This window comes from Chenopodium quinoa, unplaced genomic scaffold (genome assembly GCF_001683475.1).
Source record: "Chenopodium quinoa cultivar QQ74 unplaced genomic scaffold, ASM168347v1, whole genome shotgun sequence".
NCBI lineage: Eukaryota > Viridiplantae > Streptophyta > Magnoliopsida > Caryophyllales > Amaranthaceae > Chenopodium > Chenopodium quinoa.
This window is the reverse complement of record NW_018745684.1, coordinates 3,213,477-3,237,414: the sequence shown is the minus strand read 5'-3', so window position 1 is coordinate 3,237,414 and position 23,938 is coordinate 3,213,477. Positions and strand designations below refer to the sequence as shown.

The 23,938-nt window shown below is 39.6% G+C and overlaps 2 protein-coding genes across 2 annotated transcripts; one reads left to right on the top strand and one right to left on the bottom strand.

The window, feature by feature from the left end:
• Positions 1-766: 766 nt before the first annotated feature.
• Positions 767-12,332, bottom strand: LOC110717930. Its single transcript, XM_021896730.1, has 25 exons — positions 12,061-12,332; positions 11,277-11,475; positions 6,319-6,536; positions 5,937-6,042; positions 5,734-5,835; positions 5,596-5,655; positions 5,425-5,503; positions 4,923-5,070; positions 4,620-4,743; positions 4,309-4,486; positions 4,180-4,208; positions 3,830-3,978; positions 3,522-3,624; positions 3,183-3,278; positions 3,043-3,098; positions 2,822-2,945; positions 2,621-2,683; positions 2,448-2,507; positions 2,202-2,363; positions 1,996-2,069; positions 1,808-1,901; positions 1,557-1,693; positions 1,380-1,460; positions 1,160-1,265; positions 767-1,060 (listed from the first exon to the last, which is right to left on the bottom strand). Exons 2-25 carry the CDS (start codon positions 11,448-11,450, stop codon positions 989-991), a joined length of 2,595 nt encoding a protein of 864 aa, XP_021752422.1. The 5' UTR covers positions 11,451-11,475; positions 12,061-12,332; the 3' UTR covers positions 767-988.
• A 4,084-nt stretch (positions 12,333-16,416) lies between these two features.
• On the top strand, positions 16,417-17,145 carry LOC110717578. The gene is made up of 2 exons (XM_021896314.1): positions 16,417-16,640; positions 16,720-17,145. Exons 1-2 carry the CDS (start codon positions 16,626-16,628, stop codon positions 17,143-17,145), a joined length of 441 nt encoding a protein of 146 aa, XP_021752006.1. The 5' UTR covers positions 16,417-16,625.
• Positions 17,146-23,938: the final 6,793 nt, after the last annotated feature.

Sequence of the window (23,938 nt, the reverse complement as noted above, 5' to 3'; positions counted from 1 at the left end):
TGGATGACGCGGGTTGTTTTGTAGGGGTGGCGTGGGTTGGGTTCGTGGGGTGGCGTGGGTCTGGATTCGTGGTGGTGGTGGTGACTGGGTTCGTGGTGGTGGTGGTGGCTATGTGGGTTTGGTGTCGTGGGGTAGCGTGGGTCTGGTTCGTGGTGGTGGCTGGATGGTGCGGGTTGTTTTGTAGGGGTGGCGTGGGTTGGGTTCATGGGGTGGCGTGGGTCTGGGTTCGTGGTGGTGGTGGTGACTGGGTTCGTGGTGGTGGTGGTGGCTGGGTTTGTGGTGGTGGCTGGGTTTTAGTGGTTTGATAAATTTTTGTTTTTTTTTAATTGGATTAGTGGTTAAGTACATGCCCTTGTATTTCAATAATCATGCTTAGGAACTTTTACCTCGGCCTTCGCAACCAGTACGGTTGTTGTAGATAATAAAAAACGGAGGTGGGTATTTAAAAATGTCATCGTGACATAAATTTTGTGGTTAGGTGACACATTGATCATGTCATATATAACGACCATTCTAAATATTCATTCTCGTTTTTTTTTTTAAATGTACTTTTACCTTGGTTAAATTATTTAACGAATTTTGTTACGAACAAGTAATTTGAGCGAGCTTGTTCATGTGTTTGAGTAACAAACGCGAGCAGCCTAAAATTTTTGGTTTCTTTTTTTTTGGCTTGATTTGGTTCAGCTTACGACCTTAATTGTTCCTTGTGTGCCCTTTAGGAACATCTGCATGATGCTATGATTAATGTTGGCGGTTTCAATCTTAATTGATGTTTAAATGATCAGTGTACATTGATATTTCCAATGTACAACCTCATATGAGGTAACTGTGAAGTTCTCTTAAAAATTGAATCAATCAATGGAACTATTGGGATGCTAGGAATTCTAGCAAATGACAATGCAATCTTAAATATGAATCGAAAAATTGGTGACGCTAAGGGTGTTCTGCACCATGAAGCGTGAAATGATGCTGAATGCTTGTACAGATTTCAATGCGCTAAGGGTGTGCCTGCAAATGGATCACCGAATGCAGCGAGATTTCCAGGTCGCGAAAAAACAATCTGCATTACACCAGACCTCGAGTTAACGATACACTTTCAACATAGCTCTATGTTAGCATATCAGCAAGACAATAGACATGGACATTTTCTTTCTTTTACCTGGTAATTCCCTAATGTCCGTGTCTTGAATCCTGCTGCACAATAGTCAAAATAGTATTCCCATGTTCGTATGAACTTCTCGTCGAAGCCAAGTGAACGAATTTTGCTGGAGATCCAGAAATAAAAGTGGATCAGCAGTAATAGCTAGCAGAACTTTATAGCACATACTATCAATTAGGTATGAACAAAGGCCGGAGCGAGTAGAGAGTGACCAACTAACCTCTGGTGCTCCAGGAAATTTTTTCGCCAGCATCTTAGTGTTTGATAGTAGTGTATCCCAATGTTTTCTATGTGCTCCACACTACAAAGTAAGCAGTTTAAGTATACTTTCCTACACAATTGGTTTCTTTCTTTGTTTTATCACACATATATTAAGTTTTCGCTAGTTTGCACATACCAAAGTCTAGAGGCAGCAGCCATTGCTGATGTTACTCTGCTCAAGCAAGGTAGACATCCGCCTGGGAAAATGTATTCTTTAATAAAATCTGAGCTTCTCCTGTATTCATCATACCGCTCATCCGGTATAGATATGAACTGAAGAATAGCAACTTCTTGTTTAGCAAAGATAAATGATATAAGCAGGAAGTCCTAAGAGGCTAACAGAACATGATCATCTTCTCTATATATTGTGCTCATGTTTGCTGTTACCTGAAGGACAAGAAGACCATTAGCTGCCAAGATGGATTCGGAACAATGGAAAAATTCCTCCATGAATTCATGACCTACGGCTTCAAGCATCTCACTGCGCAATAAGTAGCAGCACATCAAAAAATTTCAAAAAATAAAAATAACAGCAACCCACAAAGAGCTAAGCCAGTAAGAGCCTAAGGTCTAACCAGGAGATAATTCTATCATATTTTTGGGTGCCTGGCAATTGACGATAATCACAGAGAAGAAACCTTATGCGATCCTGTGAACCTCATGTTAGATTGAAGCAAGAGGAAGAAAGCATCGTATACAATGTAATTAATTAAAGATGCAATTGACACATTCGCCACTGCATCACTGAGGTAATCCTGGTGCTAATAACAGACTGTATTACCTGTAAACCAGCCTCTTTCACCCTTTGCTCTGCATATCTGAGTTGTTCTTCTGAAAGAGTAATGCCAGTATATTTGCATCCAGTTCTCTTCACCACTTCAATAGCTAGGCTACCCCAACCACAACCGATCTCAAGCACCTCATGATGTTTCTCTACCCTGGTCTAGATTGATGTCCTGATAAAACTTAGCTGATAGATAATAGTTCATAGACTAGATATGAAACTGCAGGAGACGAGGCTTATTACCTTTTCGAGCAAAAGAGAGATTTTCCTCATTTGTGCAACTTTTAAGTCTTCATTTGCAGACTATTAGATATTGAGAATCATGGGAAGAACAGTTATAATTGGAGACACTGAGTAACAACAGAGTTTATGTTTTGATACTAAACACAGATTGCGTTGGAGACTTAAGTTCTGACCTCGAAGACGGCAGAAGAGTAAGTCATTGTCTCATCCAAAAAGAGGGAAAACATTTCGTTGCTCTGATATCAACAAATAGATGAGAAAACATTAGAAGAAGCCATCTACTTTGCTATTTATTGCAAGCTTAGCATGATCATGTCAACTTTCAAGTAAAAGCATCATCAAAATTTATTTTTAGATTGGCCAACTTTTCATACCAAGTCATAGTGGCGAGAAATATTTCGACGAGCTTGTGTTAGTGTATTTTGCCTAGAAACATGATAGTAGAAATACTTTGCAGATGCAATACCAGCAGTAAAAAGCATTGGTGTCCACCAACCCCTGAAACCGTTTCATCAATAAAACCAAAGTTAAAATATATCGATACCTAAAGATCTAGGCAAGGAATTGATCACGCTGTCATTTAAGCAGACTATACCTCTTTTTGTTAATTTGTGAAGCTGAAGAATTTGAATCTCTGTTGGCAATAAAAATCTGCATAAGGAATTTGGCAAAAACTTGGAACAAGTAGTAATCCGGAGTACTATCTTGACACTTGGACAGAAATTTCTATATTACCATGAAAAGGTTAAGAAGGCCATCATTTTTGTCAACAAAGGTGAAGTCTCCATTAATAAATGCATCTGCAAGACCTAAATCTGCCTGTGTAGCTACCTGCAAGAACATATCTGAGTTCATCAGTTCTGTATATAGCTACTGTCTGCCAGATTGAAAGTTTGCATACACGAAGTACTATTTTAAGAATGTCCGAATGTTTTTCTCTATTGTTGAGTCTCACGCCCGCCCACCTCTCTACTTTTTTATCCCTACTTCTTCCTCCTTACTCTGTGTGCCCTAAAGCAATGGTAGGAAGGGGGTAATATTAAAGGAATAACACATGAAACTCAAGAAGCATACCTTCCAGTAAAACTGAGGGCTGTGAACTCTTATTGCAACTTTCAAAGGACATCTTTTGCTCGAGCCTTCAAATTTCAATATAGTGCCACCCTCCTCTAATAAACTGTTGCATTTAAAAGATAAGCAAGGTTATTTAAGAATGGAAACAAGAAAATAGCATTTCAGAACTCCATTTATACATTGTCACACTGTTCAACCTCAATCAGAATCATTTGGAAGCCCTAACAAGAGCAAGTATTTTATTACAAGCACAAGAAAAAACAAAACAGAAACAGAAATGTATGTGAAATGTAGATTAATGAACTTACATCAAACAGCCAGCTGAAATAAAGCCTTTGAGGAATCTAGTTACAAAAAGTCTAGCAGCTGTTTCTGTCAAAGAAGGCACCATTTGTTTCTGGTTTGTTAGGATGCTTAAGCTTTTTCCAAGCACACCTTGTGCAGCAACCATGCCAGCCTAAAAAATAACACCTTACATATCTTCAGAAACTCACTAGTTCACCTATGTATAACAAGAACAACATTGTGTTATCCACTCTAATGGGATCTGCCTCGTCTTGGAGAGGGTAAGGTGTTCACTGCCTTAACCCTGTATCAAATAATATGCAAATTGTTCTCATGCAGTACTAATTATGTCAATAGAAAAGGAGAAATATACCTTCAACCCATCCTCATGGAAGCCATAGCCTGAAATAAAGAATAAGAAATCACAAGTGCAATTGATTTGAAATATATACAACCTTTTCCGGTCTAGACCACTGTAAGAATTTTTCAAGACCTCACCAACCTTGATATGCTCCACAAAACCATATTCCTCTTGTTCCTTGAATATTACCAAGGTCAAGGGAAGTCTTTGTTGCTGCGACAGAGGGTACAGGATGACCAGTTGTCCATTTAAGCAACATATTTTCTGGTTGATGAGGTGGATTAAGAGTCACAAGAAAAGGAAGGCTGGACTCGATGTTCTGCATAGTTAAAAAACCAAGGAATCATTGTGGTATAACCATATATATAAATGAATCATACAAAAATCATTACAAATAGAACTCACTCAAATATCAAAGCTGGTACAGGAAATTAAACAGAATTAATATGTACCTGTAGTACATTTAGCCAGTATGTTAAACACAATTTGTTATCTATGGTCCCAAGAAAATTCCACGCACTCCACGCTGCTGGATTTTTGGGCATGAAATTTATATCACGATGGAGATATATATCACTGTGAATATGAAGTCCAAAAGCATTGATTTCAATTAGTTAATCTGAAGAAAAAAAAGTTCAGCTTCAACTTCTTATGGTCCACACTTCATCTGAGAAATGAGCATGATCACAAGTGGAGCAATCTTGTCAACACAATGTCATTCATCTATTTAAGACGAAAAGAAAAGGAAACCAAACCTGTAAACATATTGGAATGCACCCAGTATACTTCTTTCATCATATGTTGCTTCATTTCCTAGCATTTGTATGGCATCTGGTGCATGAACAGCTATAATGCATCTGTCATATATGTCTTTTGAACCGTCACTACATAACAAGGTACAGCCTGCAAAAGTGTTGATCCATGAATTCAGAATTGAAGCTCCCATAAGTAATCCCAAGTAACAATATATAGACGATATCATGAGCTCAGTTTAGTCTACTGTTGTTAGTATGAGCTGCAGCCTCTTGTATAAAGCTAGATAGTTTTGTTCATGTGACAACTTTAGAACTTGCGGATGCATATCAAAATCGACTAAACAGCCATAACCTTAAGATACAGATCAAGGTATAGAGTGATTTATTTAAGTCCTTCAAATGAAAAATGCAATTAGAAACTGTTAAAACTTAAAACACAGGATCACCATGAATTTCTCTGTTTTTGTGTGGTCGCAGACTTAATAATGATGTGTCTACTCACCCTCATCACTCGTTGAAACAGAAATCACCTCACTATTGGTTTTTACTTGAACTCCTCGATTTTCTAACTCTTCCCTAACCTGTAAGAGATACCGTACATAGCATACAAATGATTACAAGCATTACAAGAGCAGTAACATCTTGTATATAGCTGATAAGGCTAGAATGAGACCTTATTTACATAACAATGGGAGCGTCCTTTCACAGTAAGCCATTGTGGACGGCCAAATACCTGTCAGAAACAATTGTTCAGCTTATCAATGAGAAAGGCACGAATGCACGATAGTGTTAAGAGGTTATTGAAATGAACCTGAAGCAAGTGGTGGTTACGACAGAAGGAAAGTATGGAGAAAGCCGAAAAGTTCATCACTGTGTCTGAAGGGCAAGACCAGATTGAAGCACACATCGGAACCTACAAATGTAAAGTAACAGGACTTGATGATGATGAATAATGCATACAGAACACTTACATACACAAACAGAAATTGCGATGAAAACTTTTGTGAATCTTACAAGATAAGCCTTCTGAAACAACTCAGAGTAACCTCTAGACTTGATAAAGTGGCCAAGAGTTTGAGTTCGATCCATCTCTGAGTTATTTTCAAGCTCTTCAAGGTACCTTAAGAGATTTTTGTCAATGCCATAAGTGAAAGCAATATTATAACTCATTTACTCTACAATGAAGTGCACGCCGCCTGTTATGGCTAGCTACACGTAAGACCATGTTCGTTTCACCTGCAGAACTGAACTGATGCAGAGTAATACTGATTTTTTTTAATGATCACCACTGATTTTTATCAATTAAAACTGACTTCTATTAATCAATTGGCATTCACATTCTTCATAACATTCGGCTTACTTAAAGGAGTCATGTTGAAAAAACACAATGGCTTACATTATCACTTCATTCTTGAACTTGAATATTTCCTGGATCATTTTCAAGAAGTATGGATTTACTGCGTTTGTTTTCTGAGCAAATAAACCGCTTAAACCATTTCGACTTCCCCATTCACATCCGCGGCCTTTATCTAAACTAACAGAAAATGACATATCAGAGTCCTCCATTTCAATGCCAAGGCTTTCAAAGAGCTCCATCATATTTGGATATGTAACCTGTTCAATTGTATCATAATTTCCAATATTAGAGAATTCAAATGACATTATCAATTTATCATAGTAGAATTAACCATAATTTACGTATCAAATTAAATAATTATATCAATGCTTCCTAAGAATCTTAACATGTTGAACTTAAACTTTGTGATTGTAACCTTACATTAGATGTTGTGCGACAGCGGAAGCAAAGGTCGTAAACAAACAAGAAAACAATAAAGAAATTCAATGCAAACAATAAGAACAACACCAAGAATTTACGTGGTTCACTATCGATGTGATAGCTACGTCCACGGGCACCGAGATCGAATGATTTCACTATAAACTGCAAAGATTACAAAGATGATTCTTGTATTTCTCAAGAACGGCTCTTTCACTCTGTCTCTCTTCACCCTAATACTGATATTAGGGAGGTTTTATATTAATCCCTAATTAAAAGATACTTGGGCAAAAAGATAATAAAATAAGATAACCTAAAACCGCAAAATCCGCGTTCCGTATTTTTCCTTCTCCGCCCGGTCAGACCGGGCAAGGTCTGCCCGATCGGGCGCGAGAAGAAAACTCCATACGAATGCTTCAACGTATCCAACCCCCACCGCCCGGTCAGACCGGGCAAGGTCTGCCCGATCGGGCGAAGGCTCGCCCGGTCGGGCGCGAGAGCAGCTTCTTCAACGAATTTGCCAGGCACCTCTTCTTCTTCCGCCCGGTCAGACCGGGCAATGTCCGCCCGATCGGGCGGACAAAGCTACGAAGTACGAGTCACCTAATATACTTATCAACAATCTCCACCTTGACGAGAACTCGTAGTCAGCAAACGACCCCATCAAGACATAGTGAAAAAACATCTCAAGCCAAACCCGATGCAGGACTCATGCATAAGCCATACATCCCGATAAGTCTTCAACCAAGACCCATCACATACTCGTCTCCAAGTATAACAACTCATAATGCTCCACCTGCATCACAAGCCCCGGGCAAGCTCCACCTTAAGGCCAACACACCTACACCAGGAGCTCCCCAACTTCGCCCCTCAGGGCCTACTACATCACGTAGTAATCAATATTTAGCAAGTCTAAGCAATGTTTAAACTTGCTAAACGGAACAGGCTTAGTGAAGAAATCAGCCGGGTTGTCAGCAGTCCCAATCTTCTTCACCTTAATCCTCTTGTCAGTACGCAAGAAATGATACCTGACATCAATGTGCTTCGTCCGATCATGGTGTACTTGATCTTTAGCTAAGCAAATCGCACTTAGACTATCACAATACACTGTAGCAAAATCCTGTGCAATACCCAGTTCACCTACTAGGCCTTTGAGCCAAATAGACTCCTTAGCTGCAGAAGTTAGAGCCATATACTCAGCTTCAGTAGTTGACAACGTAACTGATGACTGCAATGTAGACTTCCAACTAACCACAGAACCACCCAAAGTGAACACATAACCAGTCACAGACCTCCTGGTATCCACATCAGCTGCATAATCAGAATCACTGTACCCAGTGACCAAGCATTCCCTACCATTCCCGTACACAAGACCAATATCAGTTGTCCCTCTCAGGTAGCGAAAAATCCTTTTCACCCCTTGCCAGTGTTCCCTCCCAGGTCGAGCCATAAACCTGCTTACAACACTAACAGCATGCGCAATATCCGGCCTAGTACAGACCATAGCATACATCAAACAACCAACCGCGTTTGCATATGGAACTCTAGACATATAAGACAACTCCTCCTCTGATTGAGGTGACATAGACAAAGACAACTTACAACTAACAGTAGTTGGCGTACTTATAGGCTTCGATTTTTCCATCCCAAAACGAGACAAAATCTTTTCAATGTAGCTTTTCTGAGTCAAGAAAAGCTTACCTCTAGCCCGATCCCTGTAGATCTCCATACCCAAAATCTTCCTAGCTGCACCCAAGTCTTTCATGTCAAACTCCGAGTTAAGCATCTCCTTTAATCTAGCAATATCAGATTTATTCTTTGTGGCAACCAACATGTCATCAACATATAACAAAAGATAAATCATGGAACCATTATCCAGCTTACTATGATACACACAGCAATCATATGAATTCCTGTCAAAACCTTGTGAAACCATAAAAGAATCAAACCTTTTGTACCACTGTCGGGGGGATTGCTTAAGTCCATACAATGACTTTAGCAATCTGCAGGCATAGTGTTCCTTTCCAGGAACTTCGAATCCTTCGGGCTGCTTCATCAGAATCTCCTCCTCCAAATCGCCATGAAGGAAAGCCGTTTTAACATCCAACTGCTCCAGCTCAAGATCAAAATGTGCTACAATTGACAATAACACACGGATAGAAGTATGTCGAACCACAGGTGAGAATATCTCAACAAAGTCAACCCCTTCTACCTGACTGAACCCCTTAGCAACTAGCCTAGCCTTAAAACGTATTTGCTCAGTTTCCGACAACCCTTCTTTCTTCTTGTAAATCCATTTACAACCCACAAGCTTCCTCCCTTCCGGTACCTTTACCAGTTCCCACACTCTGTTCTTGTAAAGAGACTGCATCTCTTCACCCATTGCGGCAAGCCATTGCGCAGACTCACTACAACTAATTGCTTGTTTATATGTGGCAGGTTCAAATGACTCTACATCATCAGCTACACTCAATGCATAACCTGTCATCGCATCAACACAGCAATTTCTTCCCTCCATCTCTTCAATCAATCTAACAGGCTTCTTGATAACTCGTTTAGGCATCTCAAGAATGGTGTCAGGTTGACTAGATGACCCCTGATTAGATTGCTCCACCTCATCCCCAGAGTTAGAATGAGTAGGAGTAATCTCAGGTTCAGGAGTACCCGGCACTGGAACATCAGCATCATCATCAATATATTGTACCCGAGGTAAATCAGCAATGGTAGACTGATGTACCTCAAGTACCCCATCTGTCTGTAATAAATTGTCTCCTTCCCTTCTCAAATCTGAAATCTCTGCATTTTTAATTGAATACATGGTGTTTTCATCGAAAGTAACATCCCTACTAAGAATGACCCGACCCTCCGAAGGTGAAAAAATTCTAAACCCCTTCACACCATCCCCGTACCCAACAAAACACCCCTTCTTGGCTCGTGGATCCAGCTTACCCTCAATAACATGATAATAAGCAACACAACCAAAAATCTTCAAATTCGAAAAATTAGGCAACTTACCACTCCAGATCTCAAACGGAATTTTGGAATCAATTCCAGAATGAGGACCCCTATTAATGACATAACAAGCTGTTAACACAGCTTCACTCCAGTACCTCCTCCCAAGCCCTGCATTAGAGAGCATGCATCGAACTCTCTCTAGCAGTGTCTGATTAACCCGTTCTGCTACACCGTTCTGCTGTGGTGTCTTCCTGACAGTATGATGCCGACCTATACCCTCATCTGCACAGAACTGATTAAACTCGTCTTTGCAAAACTCTAGCCCATTGTCCGTTCGTAGCTTCTTGATCTTCCTTCCTTGTCGATTTTCCACCAAAGCTTTCCATTGCTTGAAAACTTTGAAGGCCTCATCCTTTGACTTAAGCAACCTAAGCCATGTGTATCGGGACTTGTCATCAACAAATGACACAAAATAGTGGTGCGACAGCGGAAGCAAAGGTCGTAAACAAACAAGAAAACAATAAAGAAATTCAATGCAAACAATAAGAACAACACCAAGAATTTACGTGGTTCACTATCGATGTGATAGCTACGTCCACGGGCACCGAGATCGAATGATTTCACTATAAACTGCAAAGATTACAAAGATGATTCTTGTATTTCTCAAGAACGGCTCTTTCACTCTGTCTCTCTTCACCCTAATACTGATATTAGGGAGGTTTTATATTAATCCCTAATTAAAAGATACTTGGGCAAAAAGATAATAAAATAAGATAACCTAAAACCGCAAAATCCGCGTTCCGTATTTTTCCTTCTCCGCCCGGTCAGACCGGGCAAGGTCTGCCCGATCGGGCGCGAGAAGAAAACTCCATACGAATGCTTCAACGTATCCAACCCCCACCGCCCGGTCAGACCGGGCAAGGTCTGCCCGATCGGGCGAAGGCTCGCCCGGTCGGGCGAAGGCTCGCCCGGTCGGGCGCGAGAGCAGCTTCTTCAACGAATTTGCCAGGCACCTCTTCTTCTTCCGCCCGGTCAGACCGGGCAATGTCCGCCCGATCGGGCGGACAAAGCTACGAAGTACTAGTCACCTAATATACTTATCAACATTAGATATTTAGTTAATTTTCCCAAACATTTCTATTTCTTAAGAAGTATTAACTATTAAGTATTATGTTAGAGCTGAAGTTAGAGGTGAAAGTGAGGGATAGCTCAAGCAGTTAAATCTCTCCTCCCAGTTCCAGGTGATCGTAGGATCGATTCTCATCCCCCACCTCTTAAGCTCCAATTTATTGTAAATAATATCTCGTGTATGATTTAATCTAGGGTGAGCTAACACCCTCAATGAATGTGACCAACTACAAGACTTGAGTACCTGACTAGGGAGACCTAAAAAGTAAAACAGTCGTGATCAATCGGATCATTCATTCATCTTACCAACTTAAAAAAAAAAATTATAAACATGTTACACGATCGAACGGACCCCATCAACATTCTAAGCTTATTGTCCAAAATATTTAATTTACGTTAAGTCACTTTCACTATCTCTTTCTTTAAGTCCATTAGAAAAGTTAATTAAGGGGACACAAAGAAGGAGAAAAGGGCACATAAAAAAGAAAAGGACTTACCCGATTAAAGACCATAAAACCAAGGTCTAAGTCAATGCCATCGATACGAACCGTTTTGGCATGTCCACCTAAATAATCTTCTTTCTCATACAATACCACTTTTACTCCTGTTTTTGCAATTTCATATGCTGCTCCTAGTCCACTTATTCCTCCACCTACCACTGCAACTCTCATCTCTTATTCTTCTTTTTGTAATTTTCTACCAAAAAAAAAATAAAAAAATCCAAGTCCACAAATTAAATCACCATTATTATAATACTATAATATGACATTTGGCAAATTAAGAATGTTACACATAGGCAATGCACCTTAATTCAGTAAGCACAAATAACAATGGAAAGGTCGTAAAAAAAATTCATGGACCAAGATTTGAACTCATGAACTTTTTAATTGGAGCAAAACTAATTTCACCAATCGCTTTTTTATACTTTGTATTTTTTTTTATGGTAAAAAAATATGTTTAGGGGTTATTAGGTCATGGCTGCCCCTTAAAAGTTCCACCATTCCTAGAAAGAGTCAATTTTATAACAAAAAGTGAATTTGACAAAACTCAAAATACATATAGATTATATAGGTAGTCACACTTAGAAAAAAAAAAAGTTGTAAATTGTGATTAATTTATTCAAGAAATTGAAGAAGAAGAATTAAACTTGAGACATCTTAGGAATCAATACGTTCCTTACAAAAATGAGGATTTAAATTATATGAATCAACTATATATATGCAACTTTGATTATGATAATGAGAAAATAATTTCCCAAAAAAAAAAAACAACGTACATTACCTTAAAAGGTTGTAATAACTTCAAAGTATAAGCGCAAACAAGACCAATTATACAGTTTGGAATGATAATGCAGTGTGATTAAAAATTTAGAAGGATAAGAGAAATCTTTGTGGACTGCAAAAATCTTAAGAAATCAGAGGGATGAAAGAAAGAAATAGTATGACATATCACAAATTGATATAGTGGGAAAAAGATAAGCCAATAAGGACATTATTCATTGCATTGGGATGGGTCTACACTACAATGTTGCGATATGAAGAGATAGTAACACTTTAAATATGCTCATTTATACTTCTCACGCGCTCGTACCCAAATTTAAATGTGTATTTAACTATATATGGTCGTCCATCAGGTTGGGTTCAGTTTGACCAATCTAAATTTTCGGGTTTGAATGGAAGTGATTTATATATGACAAAAGCTAACGAACGTTATGGGGGCGTTGGATAAGATAACTAAAATCAGAAATATTAACTTGAAATAAACATTAATTACACCGATCGACAGATACTTTTGACATGCATTCCCAAATTAATAAGAAGTACCTTGTTAGGAAATATTTTAAAAGGTTATCCAACGCCCCGAGGGTGTTCGTTAGCAAGATCCTTAATAAAATGTTGTTTTACTTAATTAAATGTTGTTTTTAATCAATAAAATCTGTACGAATAATCAATTAAAATCAATGCTAATAAATACTCCATATATTGCAGTCAATGAGATCAGTTTTAATTAATTTGATTAGAAAAATTAATTCCATATTAGTAAGATCAAGTTAATTGATCATGGACTAATTATACTAGACTAGGTAGCATATAAATTTTTTTTTTTTTATCAAATTATTTCAAATACGTACATATAAAAAAATACCCTTAATTATTTTTTGAACAAAAAAATACCATTAATTATTGATATTATTTAGGGTTATGGTGTATTTTTAATTTTTGACAAACAAACAAATAGCATTAAAAAAAAAAGTTACTTCTTGCTAACACATTTAATTTCTGTACAATATACCTCTCCGATTCTTTTGTTGTTCTTAATTGGAAATTTCTTGTGATATAAAAAAGTTAGCAGGAAAAATAAAATGAATCGGAGAGAGTAAATCAAAGAAAAGATCAATAAGGTAAATTGTCCATACAAAATTATTGATCAAATAGTCCATAAAATATTACTCCATATTAATTAAAATATTAAATAGTTCAATGAATTATTATTATACGGAGTATAATTTATGCATGATTACTATTTACGAAATACAAATAATAAAACATCAAAGTTGTTGAAGCCACTCATGTCATGAAATGAAGTCTAAAAATCAGTGACAAATAAAGCACCACGTAGGGCTTCTCTTATCCGATCCTATTGCCTACAAAGTACAAACTATTCCAAGATCCAAGTTGATTATAGAACTTTCCTATAAATCACAACGTAATAATGATTTATACCCGCTTTACTTTTTTTTTTTTTTAATAATGAACACATAGCAATTCAACGTGGTTCAGGAGTAACCCCTTATGTGTGCGGCCCATCGACCACTATATACTATACTATTTCTTCCGTTCTTTAATATTTGTACGTACAAGATAGTATTATACAAGTAGAATTTTATGTTATCTGTTTATCACATCCTCTTCTTAAACTGTAATTTGTGATTTATGAATATAAGATGTAAGAATCTAAGATTGCCGACCAATTGTTAAGATGTAGCCTAAAGGTCAACACTGTTAACGGAGCCCAAAATCGTGGAGGATTGAGTTTCAAGTTTGGATCTAGTGAAGCATCGTAAGCAAGGCAAGAAAAATTGATCACAAAGGCCAAATGATATAAAAAGATTTGATTTTTTTCAGGGTCTGTTCAGTTCACTTTATTTTCACTTATTTCAGTTTTAATAAGTTCAGTGAGAAAAAATAAGTTCTGATAAGGGTTGTCTGAGTTCAAATTACAACTAAAATAAGTTTTAATAAAGTTCAGATAAGTTCAGGTAAGTTCAGATAAATTCAATAAGATCAGATAAGTAAAAATCAAGTGAATAGAGCACACCCTTATCTACCTTCCTCAAAACTTTAATCAGGTTAAGCAGTTGACAACTACAAATTATTAAGGAGTAATCAACAAACATCTTAAAAGTTGAAAAGTACACAATATGACCTAATACAAGGTAGATAATTTTACAAACCAAACACTTAAGATAGTTACAATACAATGTATTCCAATTCCTTCATTCCCTTAAAGTTGCCCCATATTCCAACTTTCACTTTATTTAGTCTTTCAAGTATGTGACAGAAGATTTCCAAAAAAAAAAAGGAAGGTATGTGACAGAAGAAAAAAGTTCGTAGTTGAGTCCATCAATTTCTAGTTTGATGTGATTCAATTGACAACAATTTAGAGAGGGTGTGATGATGAGGTGAAGGTTTGGTTTCAAGAATTGAAACCTTTATATATATATATATTTTTTTTAACATAATAATGTTTGTGAACTGTTAAACATCGCCCGCAAATTCCTACATAAAGCCCACAAAATAAGAGTGAAATGACACTTTTGCCCTCATACTAAAAAACACACAATTTCTCTCTCTACTCTCTACTTCCACTTTCTCTCTCTAAATTATTTCCAAAGCTATGTCGAGGCGGCCCGGCAAGGAAGTGGCGGCACCGGCGGTGGGCGGAAGGCGGTTTGCCGGCCAGAAGGTAAATTTTTTAATTTTTGTAATTTTTTTTAAAAAAAAAAACCTCCGGCGACGGTGGGGCGCCAAGGCGAGACGCCACCACCACGGCGGAGGCGCCTAGGCAAGGCGCCCGTACGGTGGTGGCGGCGCCTAGCCCAGACGCCACTACCACGGCGGCGGCGCAGAGGCTACGCGCCACGGCCGTGGTAGTGGCGTCTGGGCTTGGCGCCGACACCACCGTACAGGCGCCTTGCCTAGGCGCCTCGTTCTTTTTTTTTTTTTTTTAATTTTTTTTTTTTTAATTTTAAATTTTATTTTCGATTTTTTTTTTTTTTTTTAAAAAATTTGTTTTTCTTTTTTTTAAATTGTATGTTCCCTTTTTTTTTTATCTTTTTTTTTTAAATTTTGTTTTTTTATTTGTTTTAATTTTATATTTTTTATGTTTATAATTTTATTTCCGTGACTTGTTTATTTGCTTTTGTGTTTATTTTCGACTTTTTTTTAATTTGTTTTCGTTATTATGTTTCGTTATTTACTTGGAGTTAGGCATCGCAATTTAGACCTGGTGCGGGGAAGAGTATTGACGTCGTGAGGAGTACGATCTACTCAATGGAGAGCTCGGGGCCCAGACACGTTAGATCCCGTGGTATTTCGGCCTCGGCCCGCAGAGAACGGGTGCACTGTTCTGCGGACGATCAAGATGATGATGATGATGATGAGGAGGAGGAGGAGGAGGTCGAGGAGGAGGAGGTCGAGGACGAGGATGATTCAGATGAGGATGTCGACGATCAGAGTGGACCATATGATGATTACGGTCCATTCAGTCAGAGACTTGATGATACGTATGAGACGCATAGGGTAGATGTGCGTAAGGGTCGAGATGGTAGGTTTGTTAGTAGATCTGGCACATCATCTGCGTCCACTGTGTCTGCGGGTAGCAGAAAACGGTCGAGGGCCGTTAATGATTCTTGGATGGTGAGGGGTGAGGTGGCCGGGGGACCTATAGACGGGAGTGTGATTCCTAGCTTTTTAGGACACATCGCTACCCGTATTTGGGAGGACCAGGAGAGGGCTTTGGATACAGGCATTTTGAAATGCCAAACCCGGGAAAAGACTTGTAGGTTTTTGTGTAGCTGGGCTGATGCTTGGCCGGAGGAGAGCGAGATGGTCGGGCGATTGAGGGCCACTAGAGTGAGTCACCTTCCTGCCACCATGCACGATAGGATTGACTGGACGCTGATCACGGCTTTCGTTGAGCGATGGCAGCCGGATACGAACTCGTTCCACCTTCCGTTCGGTGAGATGACGATCATGTTGCATGACGTCGAGGCCATCCTTGGGATTCCCGTGGAGGGAAACCGAGCATCTGTCGTCACTGATGCGGATCAGGCAGATTTACTAGCGGAGCTGTTGGCGGTGGATAGGGCTGCGCTGTACACATCGGCACTTGGTGTGTGGGATCACGGCGGCGTTAAGATCGCAGCCGTCTTGCAGCGATGTTTGCACCCTACGGCACGTAGGACGCAGGACACACAGCTGGCTGCATATGTTTTTCTTCTTCTCGGGTGTACCTTGTTTCCGGATAAGAGCGGGAACAAGCTCAGGCCACGCGACATAGTTGACGCGTGTGAGCCCGACAGAGTAGGCCAGTTTTCTTGGGGGTCGGCTACGCTGGCGTATCTGTATCGCCAGTTAGGATTCTCGAGCCGGGCTGATGCAGCAGGTATCACTGGATGTCTGACGTTGTTACAGACCTGGATATACGAGTATTTTCCTGCGTTTCGACCACACCGCGACCCGGTTCCCATTGGTGATGGCCAGCCACGTGCCTGTGCGTGGAGTCCGCGTGTCGAGAAGAAGTCCGTTGACCGCCTGCGCTCCATACGGTTATCGCTTGACAGGATGTCCCCCTTAGAGGTACAGTGATTAAATTATTTCTACTTTTACAATCTGATGCTTTATTTTATGACTGTTACTGATTTTAAATAATGTGCAGGTGAACTGGATGCCTTTCGGCCAGAACCCTAGTAATAGGGTACCCAGGACCCTCTACACTGGACTGATTCAGTATCGCGAGATCGTAGAGGCGTACATGCCGCAGCGCTGTCTTCGCCAGCTTGGATTTGTCCAAGTTGTCCCACCTCCACCGGCATGGCCCAGTAAGGCGGTACGATCTGCGTCGTCGAAGGAGTACGTCGTCCAATGGCCGTCAAACATGATATCCATGTGGGAGCAGTTTCCGATGGTTGCCCGCCTATGGACGGCGGAGCTGCAGCGGCCGCCAAGTGGGGTGACTGCCATGTGTGACCAGCACTACATGGAATGGTACATCCGGCACTCGCACCCGAGGTTGATCAAAGACATCGACGACGCAGATGATGACGATGTGCCACCTGCCACTGACGAGTGCATGACGAGATGAACTGCATGACGAGTGCATCAGGCAGAGCTGTTATTGACGATCTGGAACGGACCCTTGAGCAGTGGCAGTGGGCGTCACGCGCCACTACTATGGTCGAGGCTTCTCCACCAGGCGCCGTGACCACGGTGGCGGCGTCCTGGCTAGGCGCCACAACCACGGCATGGCCTTTTGGCTAGGCGCCAGCCACCATTTCGTCCTTACGATGCGTTACGAACCTCGTTTTCTGATGACGACGGCGATTCTCCGGTGATCCTCGGCGATCCGGTGCTGCTCCACATTTTTTTAGTGCGAAAAATTTATCTTCCGTTAAAATTATAAAAAGGGCAAATTTGTCAAAAAATTATAAAATGTGGGCTTTATGTAGAGATTTGCGGGCGATGAATAACAAGTCCCTAATGTTTGCCTATACTTGTACGGACTATATGATTTTCATTACACAAACTATATTGACTGCCGCACCCAATACTTCGTGCGGCAGCCCATTTCTTCTACAAAAATCCTCCTTTCCTTCTTTTACCGGACTTTCTCTCTACTCCCCTGCTGCGCCAGTCAATTTCAAAACCCCAGTCACTCCGCATTCCATGCTAGAAAGCTACCCAATTCCTGCTCTTCTGCTTCCGATGTGCTCCCTTCTAATACCCTCCAACTCCACTTCTTCAAATTTTCCATTCTCAATCAATTTGTCATTTTCTTTAGTGGGCTTTCGTAATTTTTTCCATACCAAACCCAAACAAAGACCTTGCTTTTAATTTTACCTGTCTTTTTCTGTTAATTATATACCCTTTATTTTGATTAAATACTTGTTTTCTTCTCTCTCCTCGTGGTCTCCGCCATAGCTGGTTAATTGCGGTGGCTTGTTAATTGTTAGTCTGTAATTGCGGCTGTTTTTGCGGCCGAGGTGGTGGCGATGTGGGCTGATTTGTTGGTGTTTGTTATTGCGGGGTGACGCGGTTGTTTGTGTGTTTGTTGTTGTTGCAGTTTGTTGTTATTGTTGGGTTGGTGAATTGGGTCGGGAAGGTGACGCGGGTGGTGGTGGTGGTGGAGAGGGAAATGCGGCGGAGGAGAGGGCAGCGAGTGGTGGCGAAGTGGTGGTGGGTAGGGGTGTACACCGGTCCAATACCGGACCGGACCTGGACCGGACCTGTTTGGACCGGGGACCTGAATTGGGTAATTATGAGGACCGGGGACCGGACCTGAATTAACAGGTCCGGTTCCGGGCCAGACCTGAAAAATCAGGTCGGTCCGGGTTTGGACCTGAATGGACCTGTTTTGTGTCTTTTACGTTTTTTTTTTTAATACAAAACCTGTTGGACCTGCATATGGACCTGTTTTGTGATTTTTAGACCTGTTGCATAATTTAATAATTACATACAAACCAAAATTATCAATTACAAAACTACATAAAGTCTATAAAGTCCCGATTCTCAAACACCAAAAATACAAATGAATCCACCGAAAATACAAATAAGTCCACGAAAACTCAGTTTCAATTTTTCAGAGTTTGGTTTTCTTTTTTTTTTTTTTTTTTTTTTTTTTTTTAATTACGATTTTCCCGGGTTTCAGGTCCGGACCTGAAAACCCCGGGTTTGGACCGGGTCCGGACCGGGACCGGGAACCTGGATTTTTAAGAACCGGGACCGGACCTGAATCAACGGGTCCGGGTCAGGTCCGGTCCGGTTCAGGTCCGGGCCAATTTTTGTACACCCCTAGTGGTGGGGGTGGTGAAGAGAGAGGGAGTGCGCGAGTTTGAGTTTGCCCACATTATTCATTTGAAAAAGAGAGAAAGAAAGAGAGTAAGGGGGGGGGGGGAGAGGAGAGAGAACGAAATAAAAATATCTTGTATGTTATTAATCATATTAGCCAATAAATGACACATATCAACCATTAAAATGAACATATCAGTCAATTGATGTCTGATACTAGTCAATATTAGGGACATATCTGACATTAAAAACGTATCAGTCACACAAGGAACATATCAACCAACAAATGAAGCATATAAGCAAAAAAAAAGGAACATATCTTCCAACAAAAGATACATATCAGCCAACAGAAGGAATATATCAGCTAACAAAAGGATGAAATTAGCAATAAAAACAACATATAAGCCAACAAAATAAACACATCAGCCAACACAATGAAACATATAAGCCAACAATTAAAATATACATATCAGCCAACAAAATAAAGATATTAGCCAACTAAAGAAATATATCAGCCAACTGATGTCTTATAGCAGCCAACAAAAGGAACATATCAAAAAAATCTAAAATCCATATCACCCAACAAAAGGAATATTTAGCCAACACAAAAACCGTATAAGCCAACAAATGAAACATATCAGCCAACACATGAAACATATTAGCCAACAAGTAAAATATATCAGCCAACCGGCCGCATGCATAATTTGCGTGCGGCAGTCCGCACCCAATACCTTCTCTTTTCATTAACTTACCCTATGATTATCAACAATCGTGTTCGAGATAGAAAGAGTGGTCTAATTGACTAATTTTCTGACTTTTTAGACATGAGACTAGAGGTTAAATTTTACCAAACTCATGTTAAGAGGAATTCTATAAAATCCCTCCTTCCTACTCTCAGTACGTTATCTTTCTTTATTTGCAAATGATATACTTGTTCTTCTACACGATATTAAGCTATACTGGTATACTTAGTATAAATGTATGTGAGTATGTGACTATATATTTGGAATATGTAGAAAAATTGTGTATTTATCTTTAAAATAATTTAACATTATTTCACCATGTTTATTGATCGCTAGTAGCTAGTTCTCTTGTTCAATTTCATTTTATGCTACTTAACCTTGAGTTTAATTTTACTTAACTACTTTTAATAAGAATGCAGTGAAAATGTTCATAAATGTCCTAAAAATAGAGTTAAGTATAAGATTGGGGTCTAAATTTTTACATTTTTCACCTTTTGAGAGCTTAGTGTTTTTTTCTTTTCACCTTTTGGGACCTATAGTTAACAATACGGTTAGTTAACCCACCTTTAACTCACCTAGAAAAGAAAAAAAAAAAAAACCTTAGTCCCTTCAATTAATTTTTGGCAAAAAAAAACTTAGTCTCCTCATAAATTCTGTCAATTCCAAAAAGCATAGGCCCTTAAATCTTTATCTCATCCATAATTACCGAAGAAAATTAACTATAATTTTTTTAAACTAATACATATCCAAAGGGCCAAATTAGAAAATAACACCTGATAAAAGACCATATTTTGATTATAACACCTGAACATTTCAAGTTTTTATTATAACACCTGCTAAAAAATTAAAATTTTGGTTTCACCACCTAAATGGTTACGACGTTAGAGGATCTGTTAGTTGGGCCCACTGCAACGGCTATTTTTTTCAAAGTTCTGTATATATTTACGATATTCTTCACAAACGGTGAATTGTTGATCTGGGTACACAATTTTAGGCTTCACATTTTGCGAATTTAACAATCAAATTGTCGAAATTGTTTGATTTCAGCATCATTGTTTGGGGGAGGAAGATTTGAAATCAGGTAATTGCGAAATAACACTGCAGAAAACCCTAGTTTATCTTTCTTTAATGAGGTGTAAGTCAATCTATGTTGTTGAATTAAGTGCATAATTCAGTGCGCATGTGGAATTAATCATGTAATTCGTACATTTTTAAGGTTCATTGTGTGTTAATTGTCCTCTAATTTGCGAAAAAATGAAATTAGGGTTCATCGGAACCATAAATTGGGGGTTTTGATTTGTAGGACTGATTGGTTAATTCCGTTGGTTCAATTGTATTGTTTTTCAAAGTAGGAATGGTTTTGCTTATTGTGGATGGCGTATTGGTGCAGGAGATGTCTATCATTAGTTCCTCTCCTTCAAAGGAGAAGAAGTGCAAGTGTGGTGTTCCATTGGCGAAGCTTACCAGTTGGACAAGGGAGAACCCTGGTCGGAAGTTCAGAACGTGCAAGTTCTATGATCCTGTAATTGAGAGTAGAGGTTGCAAAGCATTTGAATGGGTGGATGAAGAAGATGGGACAGCCTGGCAAACAGAGGTGATCAACAGTTTGTTGTTAGATAAGAAGCTGTTGAAGGGAGAAATTAGTGACTACAAAAGGGAAGTTGATGATCTTAGTGGACAGATGAGGTGTTTGCTCAATGAAGTTGACAGGCTGAAGATGAAATACAAGGCTTTAAGCTCTGACAGGAAGAAGATGAACAGTGAGATGCATGGAAGAAATGCAAGATCAGAGCACTCTGTTCATTGTCTTGCTTTTGGGATTAGTTTGGTCATATTAGTGATGCTAGTTATTGGGGGGTTTGTAATGCTTAAAGTGTAATTTGTCCAACAGTAATAGTAATATGCTAATGTAATGGTTTATCAGTGGGAGTGAACCACTTTTGCAAACTAATGTACAAATATTTGGAAGGAATGATTTAAGTAATTGAGTAAATTAGTAATTGAGCAAATAGCTAAAAAGATGATATTGCATAGAAGTAATTTATCAAATTAGTTGCACAGCTTAACCAAATTGGTTGTTAAAGCCTAACACCAAAGTATATATTTAACAAAATAGGCTCCTTTAGCCTAAAACCAAAACTAAAAGTTCAAAATATTGCATGCTAATGTTCAAAATATCAACCTAAAGCTTAAGTTCAGAAAAACAACAAGAAGATCATTGAGTCAAATTTGCATGTCTGGAAGTTAGCAACTTAGCCCTCCTTGTCTACACTCCAGTGTGCTGAACTGCATCTTTGTTTATGGGTTCTAGTTGACTGGAAGAGGGGGTGCTATGTTGCTTGGCTTTTGGCTGGCCCTGTAGACTCTATGAACCTTTCCACTTACTCAGTGGTTCACAGCCTGGTTGCTCTTGGGGAAAAGTCTTGTTCTTTATGCTGTTTGGACCAGCCCCAACTGCACTCTGTGTTTTTAAACAAAAATAAACAAGTATCAACATTCAATTTCATCACAAAATTTAAAAGAAAATGAACAAGTCCCACAACATACCTTTCCGGCAGCTCTGATCTCACTCTTCTTCCTTTGCTCAAATACCCAGGTTGAGTTTAAAGGGGGCCTTCCTGCAGATCTCTGGTTAGTTGGTTTAGGTACATGTGGGACCTTGCAAGTCTTGGGATAGTGGCCAAATCCACCACAATTCCTGCACTGACTCCTCCTTCTCTTCCTTCCCTGCTCCCCTCCTGTTGCAGATGTGCCCTCATCAGGTTCCAGCTTTCTTTTCTTCTGTTTTGGTCTTTCAGGCTGCACTTTGAAGGCTGGTGGCTGAGGCTCTCTCATGTTCACTCTCTCCCAGTGCTTTGGGCTTGACATTGGTTAAATTGCAGGCTCATATGCTGCTCTGTAAGTGTCCATAGTGTAATAGGGGTGGACAAACTGCTCAGCATCAACTCTTTGATCCATAATTCATGCAAAGGCATGAACACATGGGATGCCTGTTAATTGCCAATGATTGCAGGAACAAGTCCCATTTCCCAAGTCAACTAGAACCTGGTCATCATTTAGCTGCACTTCAAAAGTGTCATCCCTAGCAGCTTCAATAATGCAATTCCTAGACACATAGCTCATCCTTTGAAACAGCTTATGCACATATGGAGTCATGTTGCTTGTGATTTCCTTAGAGTCCTCCCACTTCTCATTGTTTCTCCTCATCATGTACCTCCTCATCTATTCCATTTGGGTGAGGATAAGTTTGTCTCTTGCATATCTAATAACTGAGTTGAAAGTCTCACACATGTTGTTTAGCAACATGTTGGACCTGCAACTGTCACTGAATGCATGTCTACACCAGTGATGAGTGGGGATTTTGTCCAAGTAATCATAAGCCTCCTCATCAAGCTCCCTAATCTGTTGCATTGTTATCTGATACTCAACCTACAAACATAACAAGACCAGTGTTCACTAAATTTGTTCATACCAACCTAAGCTACACAACAGGCACAATGTTCAATAAATTAGTTCATAACCCTCTAAGCTCATTAATTCCAGTGTTCTAGTCAAGCTCTAACACAACAAGACCAGTGTTCACTAAATTTGTTCTTAATAATCTAAGTTCACTGAATCCAATTCAATTTCATGCTTTTATTTGTTCAAAATCATCTAAGCTAAGCTACAGACTTACAAGTGTTGTTGCTCTTGCAGCACTCCAAAAGAGCTCTTTGAAAACTGATCGAGAGAACTTCAGCTTGAAATTTGCCCAAATGTGCCTAACACAGAACCTTGTATCTGCATTTGGCACAACTTCAGATAGAGCTTCAACCAGTCCCTGTTTAACAGCATCAAAACAGAATTATCACACTTCACAGAATAAAGAACAGGACACAATAAAGATTTTAAAAAAATAAGACACTGTTACCTTCTGCCTGTCTGACATGAAGGTGAAGCCTGCCCCATCTGCACTCCCAAGGCATTGCATCAGGGATTCCAGAAACCATACCCAAATCTCCCTGTTTTTAACCTCACATGTTGCCCAAGCAATGGGGAAAATGCTGTTGTTCCCATCTTTGGACATTGCAACTAAAATCTAGCCTGGGTAGGCTCCTTTCAAGTGGCAGCCATCCACCCCAATAATTGGCCTACAACCCTTCAAGAAGCCATCTTTCAAAGGCCTCAAACAAACAAACATCCTCATAAACAAGGGAGCCTCAGGCTGGTCAATGTCATCTACCACCACATTACAACCAGACCCAGGGTTGTACTTCATTACAACCTTCCCATAATTCCAAAATCTTGCATACTGCTCTCTTGCTTAACCAAAAATTATCAACTTAGCTCTACACCTTGCCATCCAAG

Excerpts from the sequence above, each read along its gene's own strand:
- LOC110717930 (XM_021896730.1), bottom strand. The coding sequence starts at position 11,450 with ATGAGAGTTGCAGTGGTAGGTGGAGGAATAAGTGGACTAGGAGCAGCA. Across the intron at positions 2,946-3,042 it reads TCACAAATTAACAAAAAGAG|GGGTTGGTGGACACCAATGC; the intron begins GTATAGTCTGCT and ends AAACGGTTTCAG. Across the intron at positions 2,684-2,821 it reads TTTCTCGCCACTATGACTTG|AGCAACGAAATGTTTTCCCT; the intron begins GTATGAAAAGTT and ends TGTTGATATCAG.